Source organism: Monodelphis domestica, chromosome 3, assembly GCF_027887165.1.
Source record: "Monodelphis domestica isolate mMonDom1 chromosome 3, mMonDom1.pri, whole genome shotgun sequence".
Lineage (NCBI taxonomy): Eukaryota > Metazoa > Chordata > Mammalia > Didelphimorphia > Didelphidae > Monodelphis > Monodelphis domestica.
Genome location: NC_077229.1, coordinates 136975965 through 136991400, shown reverse-complemented (window position 1 = coordinate 136991400; position 15436 = coordinate 136975965). Strand labels below are relative to the sequence as shown.

General features: G+C 39.2%; 1 protein-coding gene across 2 annotated transcripts in view; it reads right to left on the bottom strand.

The window, feature by feature from the left end:
- Nucleotides 1-12768, bottom strand: part of TMEM65 (transmembrane protein 65) — a 59957-nt gene extending 47189 nt beyond the window's left edge. For both annotated transcript variants that reach the window (XM_007488295.3, XM_003340666.4), the window contains exon 1: nucleotides 12453-12768. In XM_007488295.3, the coding sequence (XP_007488357.2) occupies nucleotides 12453-12768 (316 nt within the window). The remainder of the gene's footprint in view (nucleotides 1-12452) is intronic.
- Between the last annotated feature and the right edge of the window lie 2668 nt (nucleotides 12769-15436).

Below are 15436 nucleotides of genomic sequence, written 5' to 3'. Positions count from 1 at the left end.
CCTAAGTTATTATCCCCATTTTTCAGGATGTGAAAACTGGGGCCGAGAGGGGATGTGTAGATATGTTCAGGGTCACACAAATAATAAGAATAGGAGGCAGTATTTGTACTTAGATCTTCTTGAGTCCAGGTCCAGCACTATCCCTGGCATCACCTACTTGTCTCAAGATTTTTTGAAGCAAATGAATATAGCTGGACTATTTCTCACTTTTTAAGCCTTATATAATTTTTTGGAGTTGTGATAGCATGTTTCATTGTTTAACTCTAATGCTATGAATGTGAGAAATCACTGTATTGTGCCGACTTCAGCACCAATGCTTTTAACTGAACATTTCCTGCTTAAGATGGCCCAGGGCCTTTTCCCATTCCTATGGCATACCTGTAGATATTTAAACTTGAAGAATAGTAGTTTTTCACTACTTAGAAAGGGCTTTTGGAAATTTTTCTTAGGTAATGTGCATTAAATAGATGCCAAGATCATTTAACTATACTGTTGATAAGTGATTATTTTTGCACACATACTGCTGAGAACTAGTTGGAGATTACAGGGTAGTTTTTAAATTTAAATTTCTAGTCAAGAAATTATATTTAATGTCTACAAAATTCAAGTTCTGGATTGCTATGAACTTACTATATATAATTCTAAACTGATTAGATTTAGTTTTACTTTTAGATATGCCTGCATTATACATTGTATAGCAGTGATCTATTTTGGCTGTGGCAGAAGGAGCACTGGACTAGGAGTTGAGAGCTGAGTTTTAGTATCAGCTATGGCATTAGCTACTTACCTTGGATGAGTAATTTTGTATCTCTTGACCTTAATAGCCACATTTGTAAAATTGTATGTCTTGGACTAGACGATTTCCAAGGCCCCTTCTAGATTTTTGATTTTTTCATGATGCTGAGAATGAAAGCATTTCTACTTTTATTTTGGTGCAAATGAAATGATTCTTTTCTTCATTAGTTAAAACATATTTGGTATTTTGGCAGTATATCTGAATAGGGTTAGACTGGGCACTCTATCCGTTGAACCACCTAGCTGCCCTGAAACAGAGAATTTTATGTTTGATCCTGGAGGAAATTGAGAGCAAATTAAATATATTGATTAGGGGAAGGACATGGTCAGACCTGAGGAAGATAATTTTGAAAGCTGAGTGGTGAATAGATTGAAGTGGAGAGTCAAGGCAGGAAGACCAATCAGAAGGCCATCCTAATAGTCTAGACATGAGGTGAAGATTACAGCAAGTGTTAGTTGACTCCATTATGCTGTAATAGTGTGGAATTGAAAATCCGTTACCCTAAAAAAGAACGACATTTCCCAGGAGCCCATTGACTTTTAACAGTGATAGCAACCACTTGGAGAAAAGAATTCTCAATTTTTTTAAAGATAGCCTAGATTAATTTTTAAGTTTCTCCTACCAAGACTTTCCATCCACCCTCCCACCCCTCCCCGCCAGGAACTGGCAAAGACTCTAAACTCTCTTACTGCCCTGCTCCTGCCAGTTTGTATATTTGTTTGTTTTCTTTTTGCCTAGTTGCCATTCAGTTTGAGGACTCTTGCACTCTGCTTGAGCCCATGTTCCTCAGTTCCTTGCTGCTGCCACTCCTACTGCTGCTCCTGATTTTGTTCACTCCAGTTACTAAATCCCAACAGTCTGCTTCTTGCTCCTGCTCCTGCTCCTGCTGGTGATATAGCCTCCTGGGTTGCCCCAGCCAACTACTCCTGACCTTCTTGATGCCTATAGGTTATCTTCCTGCTCTTCCCCCTTACCCCACTCCCGACCCTCGTAGCTGCCCCTGTTACTGATCCTGCTGGGCTGCTGATTGCTGTTGCAGAGGAGCTAGGTGTTCTTGGACCCCTTCTCCCAGGAAGCTGGTAAAAAAACAGGGTGGCTTTTTCCTTAGCCTCCTAAGTCCCTCTGGGAAAACTTATGTTTTACCTCAGGGAAGACAGGGAGAAATTTTTACTCTTCCGAACAGGAAGTTGATTACAAGCATGCTGTACTCTATGAAAGAGCAGTACCTTGCCTATTTCAAACAGTTTCTACATTCATGAGTGCACTGATCCTTTTACTTATCTTGTCTGAGATTCAGGGGAGAAATTCATCTTCCTACAACCCTTTGCCAAGATTCATTCAGTTTGGGATTCCTCAAACTCATGTTCTCCCTTACTATGGGAGATCCCAGGGAAGGAACTTTAAAGAGACTGGAGGTGAAATTTTAGCCTTTTCAGACTCCAATGTTTTGTAAAAGCCTCTGTATTTTATTGTATTTTGCTGATTGTTTTGTTAAAGATTTAATTTTGTGGTTTTAAGTTAATGTATTAATGTATTCAATACTATTCTGTTACACTGAATCATTTTAATCTATTATGTTTTAACTACTGTTATATTCTATTGCTTTTCCCCTATGACTACTGAACAAAATATCATAAAATATTGTAAAAGCCCATAAACAACCTTTTTTCTATGTTGGCTTTGTTAATTGTCACATTGATGATGGATGGACTTCATCAAAACTGGTTACAATTGTATAATAACCTTTGGAAAATTTAATGAGCTAAATATCTCAAACTGATTTTTAGAGACCTTCAAACAGGAATTTTAGATTTTTTTCTCAACAACACTGACTGATCATTTTGCCTGCCTGAGTTATTGTGACAAGAGGTAAGGTCCATTTTAGTTGCTGAAGTAAAGTACAATTATAATCCCTACCTCCCGCAGTTGTTAAAATGTGAATGAATGGGACATTACAGTCTCATACCAAAGGAGCTGGGAAGTTGATTCCAGGGCATGGTACCCCTGGATGGCTCCCAAGAGAATATCCCTCATTTATAACTCCTCAGCTTACTATATAACCTTCCATCAGAATGATCTCTACATTATTGGTGACATTTTTTTAGATCCAATATCAACAGTACAGAGGTTTGTTTTTTTCTAGACCCCTCTGGCACATTTTTGTAATTATGGCAGTAATAGATTTTTTAAAATACCTCATCCAAGGTTGAAACATTGCTATACCTGAAAAAAGTTGTGACAAGTATCCCTTAGTTTTAAATGTCGTACAGCAGATTAATGCAAAATATGATAGTGGGTTTGTTTGCTATTGTCATTAAATGGGCTATTATAACTTTGGGGATTTTGATACTTTTTTAATGTGCATTACCTGTTGTATTACTGTTCTTTATGAAAAACTGTTATTTTGTGAAAATCATTTGCTTGCACTCACAGTGGATCATGGCCAGATTTGAAAAGGAAATACATCTCATTTTGGGGGTGAGAAACCTTTCTTAGCTGACACAGTGTGTCAATGATTACAAGCTATATATTTTTTATTTTAAAAAATTTTTGTTTTTGCTTTCACATGCAGTACTATTTCAGTTTTACTTTTTCTCTTTGTATTTGAAGCACATGTCACAAGTATTGGGATTTTCTTTAATTTTTGATTTTGTAGTAATATAAGTTTAAAATACATTTGCCCTGATGTCAGTGCATACTGAAATAGCTTTAGACTATAAATGATGCCAATGATTGTTTAAAAAAAATTATGGAACTTTGCTTAATGATTCTGTCTAATTCCAGGAGAAAGGAATACAAAAAGAACCATTGCGGGGGCAGCTGGGTAGCTCAGTGGATTGAGAGCCAGTCCTAGAGACAGGAGGTCCTAGGTTCAAATCTGGCCTCAGCCACTTCCTAGCTGTGTGACCCTGGGCAAGTCACTTGACCCCCATTGCCTAGCCCTTACCACTCTTCTGCCTTGGAGCCAATACACAGTATTGACTCCAAGACGGAAGGTAAGGGTTTAAAAAAAAAAAAAAAAGAACCATTGCACAGTGCCAAAGAAGCACAAAACTACTTGCATAGTGCCAATTGAGCACAAGGTCATAAAGGACCAAACCAATCCAGGTAGGATTGATGAACTTCTAAGCCAATACAAAAGGACTTGAACCTAGTGTGAGACTCAAAGTTGACACTTGATACATGTTTAAGATGTAGAATACCTTGTATCCACACTCTGTGAAATACTCACAGACAAGTACTGAAGTATGGCTATCATCCTGGCTCCCCCTATCCCTGAGAGTGAAGGTAAAATCAGAACAGGGAATGACACTTCCCTATCACACAAAAATCTAGTCCCTAGTCTATCTTTCATAATGTGGCAACTATCTGTAGTCCTGGCTACTGATTGGATAAGTGTATAATTACATCTCACTTTAACTGGGCCCTGAGTCAAAGACCTGTTGTAGGTTTATTTTCCTTTACTTAAAATGTTTACACAGACTTTGATAGTTTATATTTCATCCAGAAGCTATCTTTTCTCTTTTATGTGGATTTGGGGGGGGGGGGGGCATTTTTGATTTCTCTTGCCAATATAACTCAGCCATGCATTCCTAAGTGATCCCTGTGTTTTTTCAACATTCTCTTCGGGGGAATATATTAGTTTAAATTCTTTTTGAGAGTATTTTATGTTAAGAAACATACTACCTCTTTGAATCCAGAAAATGAACTGTTTGGAGAAGGTACCATGAAGATGCCTCCACAGACCACACACTGCACCAGAATATCCAGAGTAAACTTTGGGATGTGGTGATTTGAACTGTGGGGTTGAATGCATTTGTTTTGTATGTATACTCTTATGCCAAAGGGGATTGCATCCTAACTGGCTTTTTGTCAATGCACCTAGCAATCATGGGTTTGTTCTTTTCCCCTTTATCCCCAGATTACTGTAATTTAAAGTTGGTTATGTTAAGTGATCAAATTGGGGAGACTAGCTTGCCTAAATTAATCATCAGGAGGGGCATGTGTAATTGAAAATTTGTTACCCTAAAAAAAAAAAAAAACTACATTACATTTCCCATGAGCCCACTGACTTCCTGTCGTTATGTACTTCCTGTAGACAGGGAATAAAATTGAGTGGGCAGGCCTGTTGGGCCTCTTTGGCATGATGTAGCAAGCATGGTGGTAAACTAAGCGCAGGGATTTTAAATGGGCTAATCAGTCATGAGCCCGTGGTGGTTTTTATTTTTATCCTCTTTATCCCTTGGTTTCTAATGATCATTAATAAATCCCTTAAAATATATTTTTACAATTTGAAATTAATTTTTAATTTTACAATAGTCACATATTCTGCCCTGTTTTTATGTTTAGATGTCTGCTTCTCAAGAACTAGCTTCTTCTATTTCTTGTATCACCATCACCCCTTCTCAGAGACAAGGGCCCTGCTCTACACAAATGCCCTGTGCTTATCCTCTACCTCAAAGAAAATCTGCACAAGGAAAGATAATTCAGTCAGTCTGGGAACAAATATATTGTTATATCAATGCCCAGTTCAATTCTTGTTTGGTATGATAAATAGCATGATACACAATGTTTATCTTTCTTAGAAAGGGCATAAACTTTGTTAATTAGTAATAAAATAATTTGATTTAAGTAATCACCCAGGTGCCCAGAACAAACAAGGACAAGTATTCACCTTTCCTCATTGACACAATCTGTCCCTGCCTGTACATGCCAGACATAGACTTAATATGGAGACAGTTTCGGTTGCTAATCAGATTAAGGACCTCTTAGAGACTGACCAAGCACTATCAGAGATGATCTTGACTACCAGATGATATTCTTATGGATATTTCTCTCTCAAGTGAGAGGGTATGAAACATGGACAACAAAGGGAAACTGACCAGTCCAGTGTTTGGGCAGTATCTTATTGTCACTGTGAATATATTTGGTATCTGTGAGGTGAGCAGCATGTCCCAGAGCATAGGAAAGTGAGGTCCTGGGCCAACTATGTTAAATAATAGGGCTTCAACTAAAAGCTAGATGGAATAGACTTCAGAGTTAGTGATTCTAGAATTATCTTGTTTGTTCTTCAATAAATATCTCTAACCTTAAAACTTACTTTCTCCTACAGTAATTTTCAGAACTTTGTAATTCATACCTGATCACTATTCAGATTGTGATCAGACCAATACACAGTGTCAATCAAGGTAGAAATGCTTTTTATGTGATCAGACCAATACACAGTGTCAATCAAGGTAGAAATGCTTTTTAGTAGATAACTGGTATGTCTGCTGCCCGAGAACCAATCAAGGCAAATTCAGGGTTCATTACCAAGTTGGTTTTACAGTAATAATTTCTCAGCCACAGTTAATTCTCAAAGACAATTCACTACATTGGAAAAGAAATAAAATCCATGTCTGTAGAAGGAGTATTCATGACAAGATTATAGATTCCCGAGATATTAAAGTATATTAATGAACAGCTAATTAAAAATAAAGTATTGGGGCAACTAGGTGATTCAATGATTAGAGAGCAAGGCCTGCAGACAGGATATCCTAGGTTCAAATTCGATTTTGTGCACTTCCTAGCCATGTGATCATGGAAAGGTCACTTAATCTCAAATGTCTAGCTTTATCACTCTTCTGCCTTGGAACTGATAATTCTAAGACAAAAGGTGAGGGGTTTTGGGGTTTTGTTTTGTTTTCCAAGTTTCTAAGTGTCCCAAGTTTCAAAAGCGGACTGGGCTACTTTGGGAGATAGTGAAACCCTCATAAATAAAAGCTTTCAAGTAAACTAGTTAGGGATGTTGTAATTTCCTACCCAGGCAGTGACTTCAAATGGTCGCTGTGAAATCCTGAGTTTCTGGGAAATTACCAGTTAACTGTTCTTCAAAAACACTTTATAACTATCTAACTATAAGGATATAGTTTAGCTAAAAAGGAAACACATTAATATAAAAAGCATAGTTTTAGTTAAGGAACATTTAAATTTATGGTCTCAAGACTTGTAACATAATCATATTAGTTTGTGCAAAATAAAAACTCACCATGCAAAATGTTTTTTTAATACTAATTTTTAAAAACTAAAATTTTGTTAAAATTTGTTATCAAATGATGATAATTGTTTTTTCAAAGACTGGAGATAAATCCGTTTGTAATATAAATGATACTGCTTTCCAAATTTAGACAAACTATCAAATATTTTAGAGAATTAATGCTGGAAGGGGTCTCAAGAGTTTATCTAAGTCAATCTGTACCTGTATAAGAATCCCCTTACAATATTCTCCCCTAAAATAGTCTTTTCAGTCTGCTCTTGAAGGTCTCCATCAAAGAAGGCATTACTTCCTGAAAAACCACTCCAATTTTGAAAACTAATTAGAAAGTTTTTATTTATACCTAACAAAAATTTGTCACTTTCACAAGTCCTTTCACCTAGAGTCAAGAAAAATAATAAAAGCAGGTGATGGAATATCAGCACAAAAACAGAGCATAGTTCAAGGATAGTGTCAAACACTAAAGTCTAGTATGTGCTAAGGCTGATAAGGGGTTAAAAAGGGAATAAAAGAAAAAATAGGGCCACTATTTGGGATGAATGGGATAATATAATAAGGCCCCACCATCCTTCAGGGATCCAAATTCAAAAGGACTGGCCTGGGGAAAAACTGCCAATAGAGGTCCCCAGGCCCCTTTCCTTCACTTCACTCATCCCAGAGGATGAATTAATAAACCCTTTCCACAGAATATTTACTTTTCATGAAAAGACAAAATAGTATCCAAAAAGTCCATCTGGATATAAGAATAAGAACAAGTTAAGACTATAACTCAGTCAGCAAATGGAAGTACTACTCTAAGCCTTTTCCTTCAGATGAGAAAACGACTGGAAAAAGTGCTTTTTGCCTAAACCCAATGTCCTAACTCTACTCCCCCCCCCAAAAGCACTACTCTCACATGTCTAGAAAGCAGCCTAACCTTCACCTTTAAGATGAAGCTTCAGCATCATCTTCTGCAATCATAAAACTTTTCCTGATACCCCCACACCAAATGCTAGTGCCCTGCCACCCCAACTACCTAGTATTCAATTACTTGCATTGATTTTATATTTATGAGTTATTTATTTATGTGTACTTGTATCTCCTTATTAGAATGTAAATTTCTTGTAAATGAGGACTGTTTAATTCTTTGTACTTTTGTCCCCAACATCCAGAATAGTGCTAGAACATTAACTTGTCATTAATATATCCCTGTCAATTAACTAAAAGCTTTCTATAATAACTAAGGTTCAGCTTAACCTCTGCTTCCTAGTTCCAGCCCTTGAGGAGAGACTATCTCATTTTTTTCCACTAACATACTTAGCAAAGTGACTGTTGTTGGTAGTGATAGAAGACTATCTACAGGGCAAAAGGATGCATTCTTCTTACCTGGTCACTACACCTAAGAGACATTACTGTTACCCAGTCACTTAGGATCTGGTTACAGAAAGTATCATAGATTTGGTGCTGGAAAAGGATCTCAGGTGATAGAAATACAGGAGGCCAGTGGCAGTTTCAGAGGAAGCAAGCATATTTTTAGGTAAAAACATAATCTGTCCTGTATTTCTATATACAATAGCAGAAAGTAAAGAAGCATTGTAATGCGATATAAAAAGAGCACATGGCCTGAGGAAAAGCTAATTTAGGTTCCAGTCCTAGCTTGTGACTCACTAGAAAGGAGTCAGTAATTTTAGTGAGTCATTTAACTTGAGTCTCAGGGACCAGTCTACTTCATAAGGATTTTTTAAAGATCAAATATTATAATGTCCATGAACACATTTAAAGGAATGTTCAATAGGAATGTTTGAATAATTCCTACACCTAGATCACTCCAATATTCATACTGTCATAACTCAATCAAGTTTTCCTATGGACGGTAATGTTTTACCAGTCACCAGGTGCTAAACCTTTTCTTAAGCAATACAAAATAAATAACCAAATTCTATTCTGTCAACTGTGCAAACTGCCCAAAACAGGACCAGCAATGTTGCTCAGTAAAGAAAACCAGCTTACTTCTGGCTGAAATGGATCGACTTGAAAATTAAAACTCAAAAGACTTAGATTAAGAAAATGTCAAGGAAACAATAAATGAAGGGAGCAATGAAGAGTCATAATTCTCACTAGAGGTCTTCAAGAAAAAGATGTGACTTACTAATGCCTGGGATGCTATAGAGAAGGCTTATATGTTCAGGTAAAGTTTGGACTAGATGTCTTCTGAGGCTGCAATGATATAATTGTCTTCTCAAACTATACTGCTGCCAAGAAGACTGCTCAAAAAAAAGATCAAGCTAAAACTAGCTTCAGCAACAGCATTGCCTTCTGGATCTACCTCAAGACAACAAGGAGTAGTAATAAAGAAAAGAGAGCCCCATTTGGCACCTACCCAGAAATCTTAGAGACTTCGTTATGAAACAGACAAATACTACCCATATGAACTTCATTCACCTTATTATAGAATTCTAGTTATACACATTTTAAATAGTTTTTCTCTGGCTTCATTCTTCAACTATTAAGCTGAATTAAATGAAAGATTTGAGAAATGTTTACCCTTAAGACAAAAATGAAAAGATAAGAAATACCACTTTTTTTCTATTTTCTCTCTACTAAAAATTATCACTCAGATATAATCCTTTTTAACAAAATTATCAAATAGGCATTATTCAAACATTCCTATTGAACATTCCTTCAAATGCTTTCATGGACATTATAAACCAAACAAAAAGATATCCAAATTGTATTATATAACCTGCCTTAACACATCACAACATTCATGAGATTGTGATAAATGGGAAAATCTATAATAAAAAGTATATATGTATATATATGTATATATACTTTTTAAAAAGTATATATGTATATATATACTTTTTAAAAAGTATATATGTATATATAAATATATATATATAAAAGTATATATATACATATATACTTTTCAAAAAGTATATATATATGTGATATATATATATACTTTTTGAAAAGTATATAATGAAAAGTATCATATAATTTTTAAATGAATTAAGTCATCATGAATAAACAAATTTGAACTATATAAAGGAATACAAAAAAAAACCTACTTACAAGAAAACTGTAAGGATTTTTTAAGGATCAAATATTATAATGTCCATGAAAGCATTTGAAGGAATGTTCAATAGGAATGCTTGAATAATGCCTACACCTAGATCTCTCCCCAATATTCATACTGTCATACTTAAGCCTGCTACATAGATGAAATGCCTAATTAAAAACACTCAACTTTCTCCAGATCCTATAGCCAAGACTGATTACTGATGATTTCTATTTTCTGTGTGTTTCCTCATCAATTCCACATCATTTATTATATAAAGTATCCTTTTCAAGCATATAGAGGATTTCTAACCTCATAAAAGGCCCATCCTAAATATGAACCTATTTCCTTAGCAGTTAAGTTTATAATACTAATACATATTAAGGGGGGATCAGCCTTAGGTATTTTGATTGTTAATCAGTACTAGAAGAAAACTGGGAGATTCAGGATGAGCTTTACATATTTTAAATATAAATTCTCTTGCAGCAAGAATAGATGAATAAGATAAACTGAATATCCTAGCTAAATATTATATCAAATTACCTATTTGGATTAGAATACAAAATATTAAAACACAAACTATATTGAACATAACAATTGGATCTTTAATGATTCAGATGGCATTTAAAGATAAGGTAGCAGTTTGGTGACTACTAGGAACATCTACGAAGTTTTATGATTAATCAACACTATCTAGCTACTCAAACACTTCACAAGAGTTTATTGTACTATTCACTTATATATATATATTCCTACCAATATTTCTCCATAAGTCCAATGTTGACCACTGGTTTTAGTAAAAATCCATAGAATGGCATTCCTTTATGTCAAAAAAAAAAAAATAGGTACTAACTCAACACTATCCCATCTCTGAAAGTTTTAGGCCCTTTATGCAAAGAATTACATTTACTTTAAAAAATGTTAACTGTGTTTAGTATTCAGTCCTATTCAAGTAAATATTTATTGAGTACTACCACAAGCAAGACACCCTGGAACATGATTATAATAGTTTTTGTCCTCACATTCAAGTTTGTAAGTTTCCCTATAAACTCAATATAAAAATAAACTTTTCAAACGTTTCTCAAGAATTGCCATATAATCATATCCATAGACCCTTACAGCAATGTCAAATATTTCTTTTTAAAATGTTTTAAAGTAGCTCCTTATAAGTCAGGGAAAAATCAGGGCCTTGAGTTTATAGAGGAAATTCAAAAACATAGCATGCTATAATGTGACCATAACTATTAGAAATTAAGATAAACATGATTTGCTCTGAAAATGCCTAGTCTGTGTCTCTATATAGTAATAAACCCAAATACACATATGCACGCAACTAAATGGTCTCACACAGCATTAGGTTGCTCTAAGTGTTTAATAATTTAAGTTTAGGATTTTACCCATAGTCCAATGCAGGTGAATGAAAACAGCATGTGGAATCCCAAACTACTATAAAATCCCTGCACTAAAAAAAGCTGGTAAAAAGTACAACTGGGAATTATAGAAAGTAGCACAGATAAACCATGTAAAAACAGTTTAGTATTATTTGGTTAAGGCAGACAACATTTTGCACCATGGCTACCAAATAAGTCTGTCATATTTTTGTAATGCTTTCAGCAAAGATCTCCCATCCCAAACCAATGTTTTGTAAAGTGTGAACTGGTTAAATAAAATTTGTACCATTTCTACTAGGAAGAAGATAATCCTTTTACTTTAGATCGTATCAGAATTTCTCTCCTGTTTACATAATATTTTTAAAAACTGATTCATCTCAGTTTCTTCTTCATCTCGGCTGTCCATCACTGTCATCATTTCAGTTTCCTGATTTTTTTTGCCCCTAACTTCATGCTCTGAAATAAACGCTGCATATTCACCATTTTAGAGAAAATATTAACTGAGTCAGTCAGAAGCACAAGTTTGGGTCATTTATTTCAATTTATTGATCTGAGAATCCGTGTTTTCTAGTCACTAGTACTAACATTAATCTATATCAGCAGAAACTTCAATTTTTTGACTTTTTGTTCCTTCTGGAAAGCTGGTTCTTAGAAAATTGCTGAGCTACCTTCTCTCCATTCAAAGGAAATATTTCCCTTGAGCAGCTTACACGAGTTTTATTTTAAGAAAACAAGCGGCTAAAAAAATGCCGAGTCAAATGTCCCGTTTCTAGAAAAGGGTCAATTCTTGTCATAAATGTAGCACTTACTGGAGCAGGTAGACTTGCCATTCCCTGCACTAATACGATGAAGAGTTAGTTTAGTGTAGGGGAGTATGAAGGAAAAGCATTGCCTAACCCCAAACCCACCCCTTAAAAAAAAAATGCCCAACCCAGACTTCCGATGGCTCTGGAAGGCAGAAGCTTCCCAGGCTAGAGAAAGGAGCATCTCGAAGGTCACGCCCCTCGCAGCCTGGCAGGTTTCACACTTATCTAATTAGCCTGGGAAGGGCGATGCGCTGGCCGCCCCGGGAGCGACGCGAAGCTGGCGCAGGGGGCAGCAGCCAAGCAGCTGGCTGAGGCGAGGCGAGGAGACAGTGCCCACTAGGCGAGGAGCGCGCCGCCCCGAGGACCCTGGGCTCGAGCCCCTTACCTTGGGCAATGGCTATAGACTCGAAGCGGTGCAGCTCCTTGAGCAGGCAGCTCCTCTCAGTGGAGTGCAGACTGTAGATGAAGTCGCGGGCTCTTTGCGCCGTGTTTAACGCTTCCATGGGTTCACGCTGGGGGTGGGTGCCCAACCCCCGAGAGGGGCGCGGCGCGGCGGCAACAGCGGTCAGGGCGGCCAAGGCGGGGGACGGCTGAAGGAGCAGCGCCGAGGCCCGCGCTCCTAAGCCCGGGCGGCAGCCGGGCAGGGGCCGCAGGCTGTGCGCAGTCCGGCTCCTCAGCAGGGGCAGCAGTAGCCGGGACATGCTGGGGGATGGGAGGGGGTGCAGGAGGGAGGCCAAGGGAAGGAGCCGCGGGGGAGGGACTCCGACCCGGGCTCAACCCGACCCCGCCCCGATGCCCTCCTGACAGGCAGCAGAGGCGCGGGACACCATCCACTCCCCGGGACCGGCGGACGGCCGCTACAGACTTCTCGTCCCCCTGCGGCTCCTCCTGGGCACAACTTTCTCCGGGCGGGCGCAAAGGCGAGCAGACACGGATGGAGCCAGGACAGGCGGCCGGGCTCGCGAGCTGAGCAGGAGCTGGTCGGGCGGGTTTTGTGTGTATATGTGTGCGTGTGCCTCTAGTCTCCCCGGCTGCGGAGAGGGATGAGTCAGCCACACACCGCCCTCCCGCCACCTCGGCGGCTCCCCCTCCTCCTCCTCTTCTTCCCAGACTTCAGCGTTCAGTCCACGGGGCTCCACGTCTTATAGGCACCCGCGCAGCCTCGACCCAGCCGCCGCCGCCGCCGCCGCCCTAGGAAGCTGAAATGGGGTGGGGGGGGGTTGAACGGAGCGGAGGGGCGGGCAGCAAAAGAGGGCGTTAACTGCGCAGGCGCGTCACTGTAGCTAAAGTCCCGTCCCCTTCGGGCCTTAACTCACCCTCCTCTCCCGGTGCGCAAGTTCTTTGCCTTTCTCCCTGCCTCCCCGCCCCCACTTCCCACCGCGGGAGGGGCGCGCGCGCGCGACCCGGGCCTAGGGGCTCGAGGCGCCAAGCTGAGCCCCTGGAAGTTCAAGGTGTTTGGGAGGCAGAAGGACACCCTGAGCGGCTGGAAGGAGCTTCGGGCCTTCTGCCCGGCCTGGGCAAAAACTGCTTCCCTAAGCCCGCGGGGATGGGGAAAGAGGTGGGGATGCAGCCTAAAATTGAGGTCCGTCCAGAAATGCCCCGGGGGCCGTCTGCGGCTTGGTCACCACCACCACCTCCACGCTACTACCCCTGCCCTACTACCCCTGCCCTACTACCCCTGCCCCTCGGTGCTGGGTTGGGATATACTAGGGGTTGTCCCAGATGATCGTGGCTTTTGCACTGCATCGGTAAAGCCCTGCTGGGCATGCCTCTTGTGCCTCAACAGCTCAATCCTGAACATCCACAGACATTCATTTGGCATCCCGGTCCATTGCAAAGTCAGCCAGGCGAGGCTAGACAGGTCTAACTAGTCCCAGCCACCCAGGATGCCCCCTCCCCCAGGAATGTTTAGGAGCAGGAATCTTCATTCAGTTCCCACTAGCCTTGCTTGGCTCTACAGACAGCTGCAGGACACTGGAACAAGCAAGTTCTTACAAACAGGCTTTTTCTTCCTATGCCTGGTAATTATCTGTCTGCTTTCTGACCCTGGCAGGCCAAAGCTAAGGAAAAAGGGAAATGCATATTTTCTAATACCACCCTGAAGGTTGTTCATAGGTCAGAGGATAGGACAAGCTGTGAAGTTCCTCTGTACAAAAGTGTTCGCTCTGAAATTTCACTGTTGAAGAAAGATTCCTTTGAGTTAACAAACTGGGGTTTTAAATTGTACATACCCCTGGGAGAGTTAAGACATTTGAACCTTGACTTAGGGAAAGAGGGATAAAGGCAAGAGGAGAGAAAAATTTGGAAGTCCTTCATTTAGGGAGAAGGAAACAGGCTTAATGAGAAACCAATGAGAGCTCTTGGCAATCAGAGATCTTGGACTGTTCACTTAAATTCCTTGGGCTTCAGGTTCTTCATCTGTAAAAAGAGATTGGTCTAGAACAGTGGTTCTCGACCTTTCTAATGCTGTGACCCCGCAATGCACTTCCTCATGTTGCAGTGACCCCAAACCAAAAAATTGTTTTGGTGGCTACTTCAAAACTGTAATTTTGCTACAGTTATGATTCGGAATGTAAATACCTGATATGCAATATGTATCCTCATTGCTACAAATTGAGAGGTTGAGAATTGCTGGTCTAGAAGGTCTCTGAGTACCCTTCTAGCTCTAGATTTAGTCTTATGAGTGAGCAGCAAGAAGGATTAAAGGGAAGAGTGCTAAGAGAAGGGGAAGGAATATAGAAAGGGGAATCTGTACAAGTTCTAAATAAATATGCCTACTCTATAATTTTGCCTAGATTAGACCCTAACAGCCCTACCGGTTTAAAATCATGCCTCTGATAATGATCACTGTATCCTGCATATGTTAGTGAAAAGTCCAGTACTCAGCTGTCATTCCTTTTTAAGCTGTTTATCATTCCTGGCAAAAATGCAGGGCTCCTGACATTTTCTGCAGCCTTATTCTTGATTACTATGCACCAAGTTATTGTTTTCCTTTTAAGCTTTTATAATTTTGCCTCCCAGAGTCCTTATGTCTGGAGTTGGGTCATTGAATCTTATATATAATAGCCATTTTAATATTTGCCCTCACTTATGCTTATAGCTTATTACTTAAGCAAAATGGATACAATCAGAGTTGGACTTCAAGTCAAGATGACCTGGATTCCAATCTGTCATCTCTGGCACAACTAATTGTGTGACCTTGAGCACCTATTTGAGCTCCAAATTCCTAACCTATGTGGGGTCAGAAGGAGAATGCCTATACTACTTGTAGGGTTTTTTTGTAACTCTGAAATGAGATATAAAGTACTTTGCAAACTTTAAAATAACTATAAAACTATTCAGCTTGTTATGCTAGGGCTCTTGTCTCTC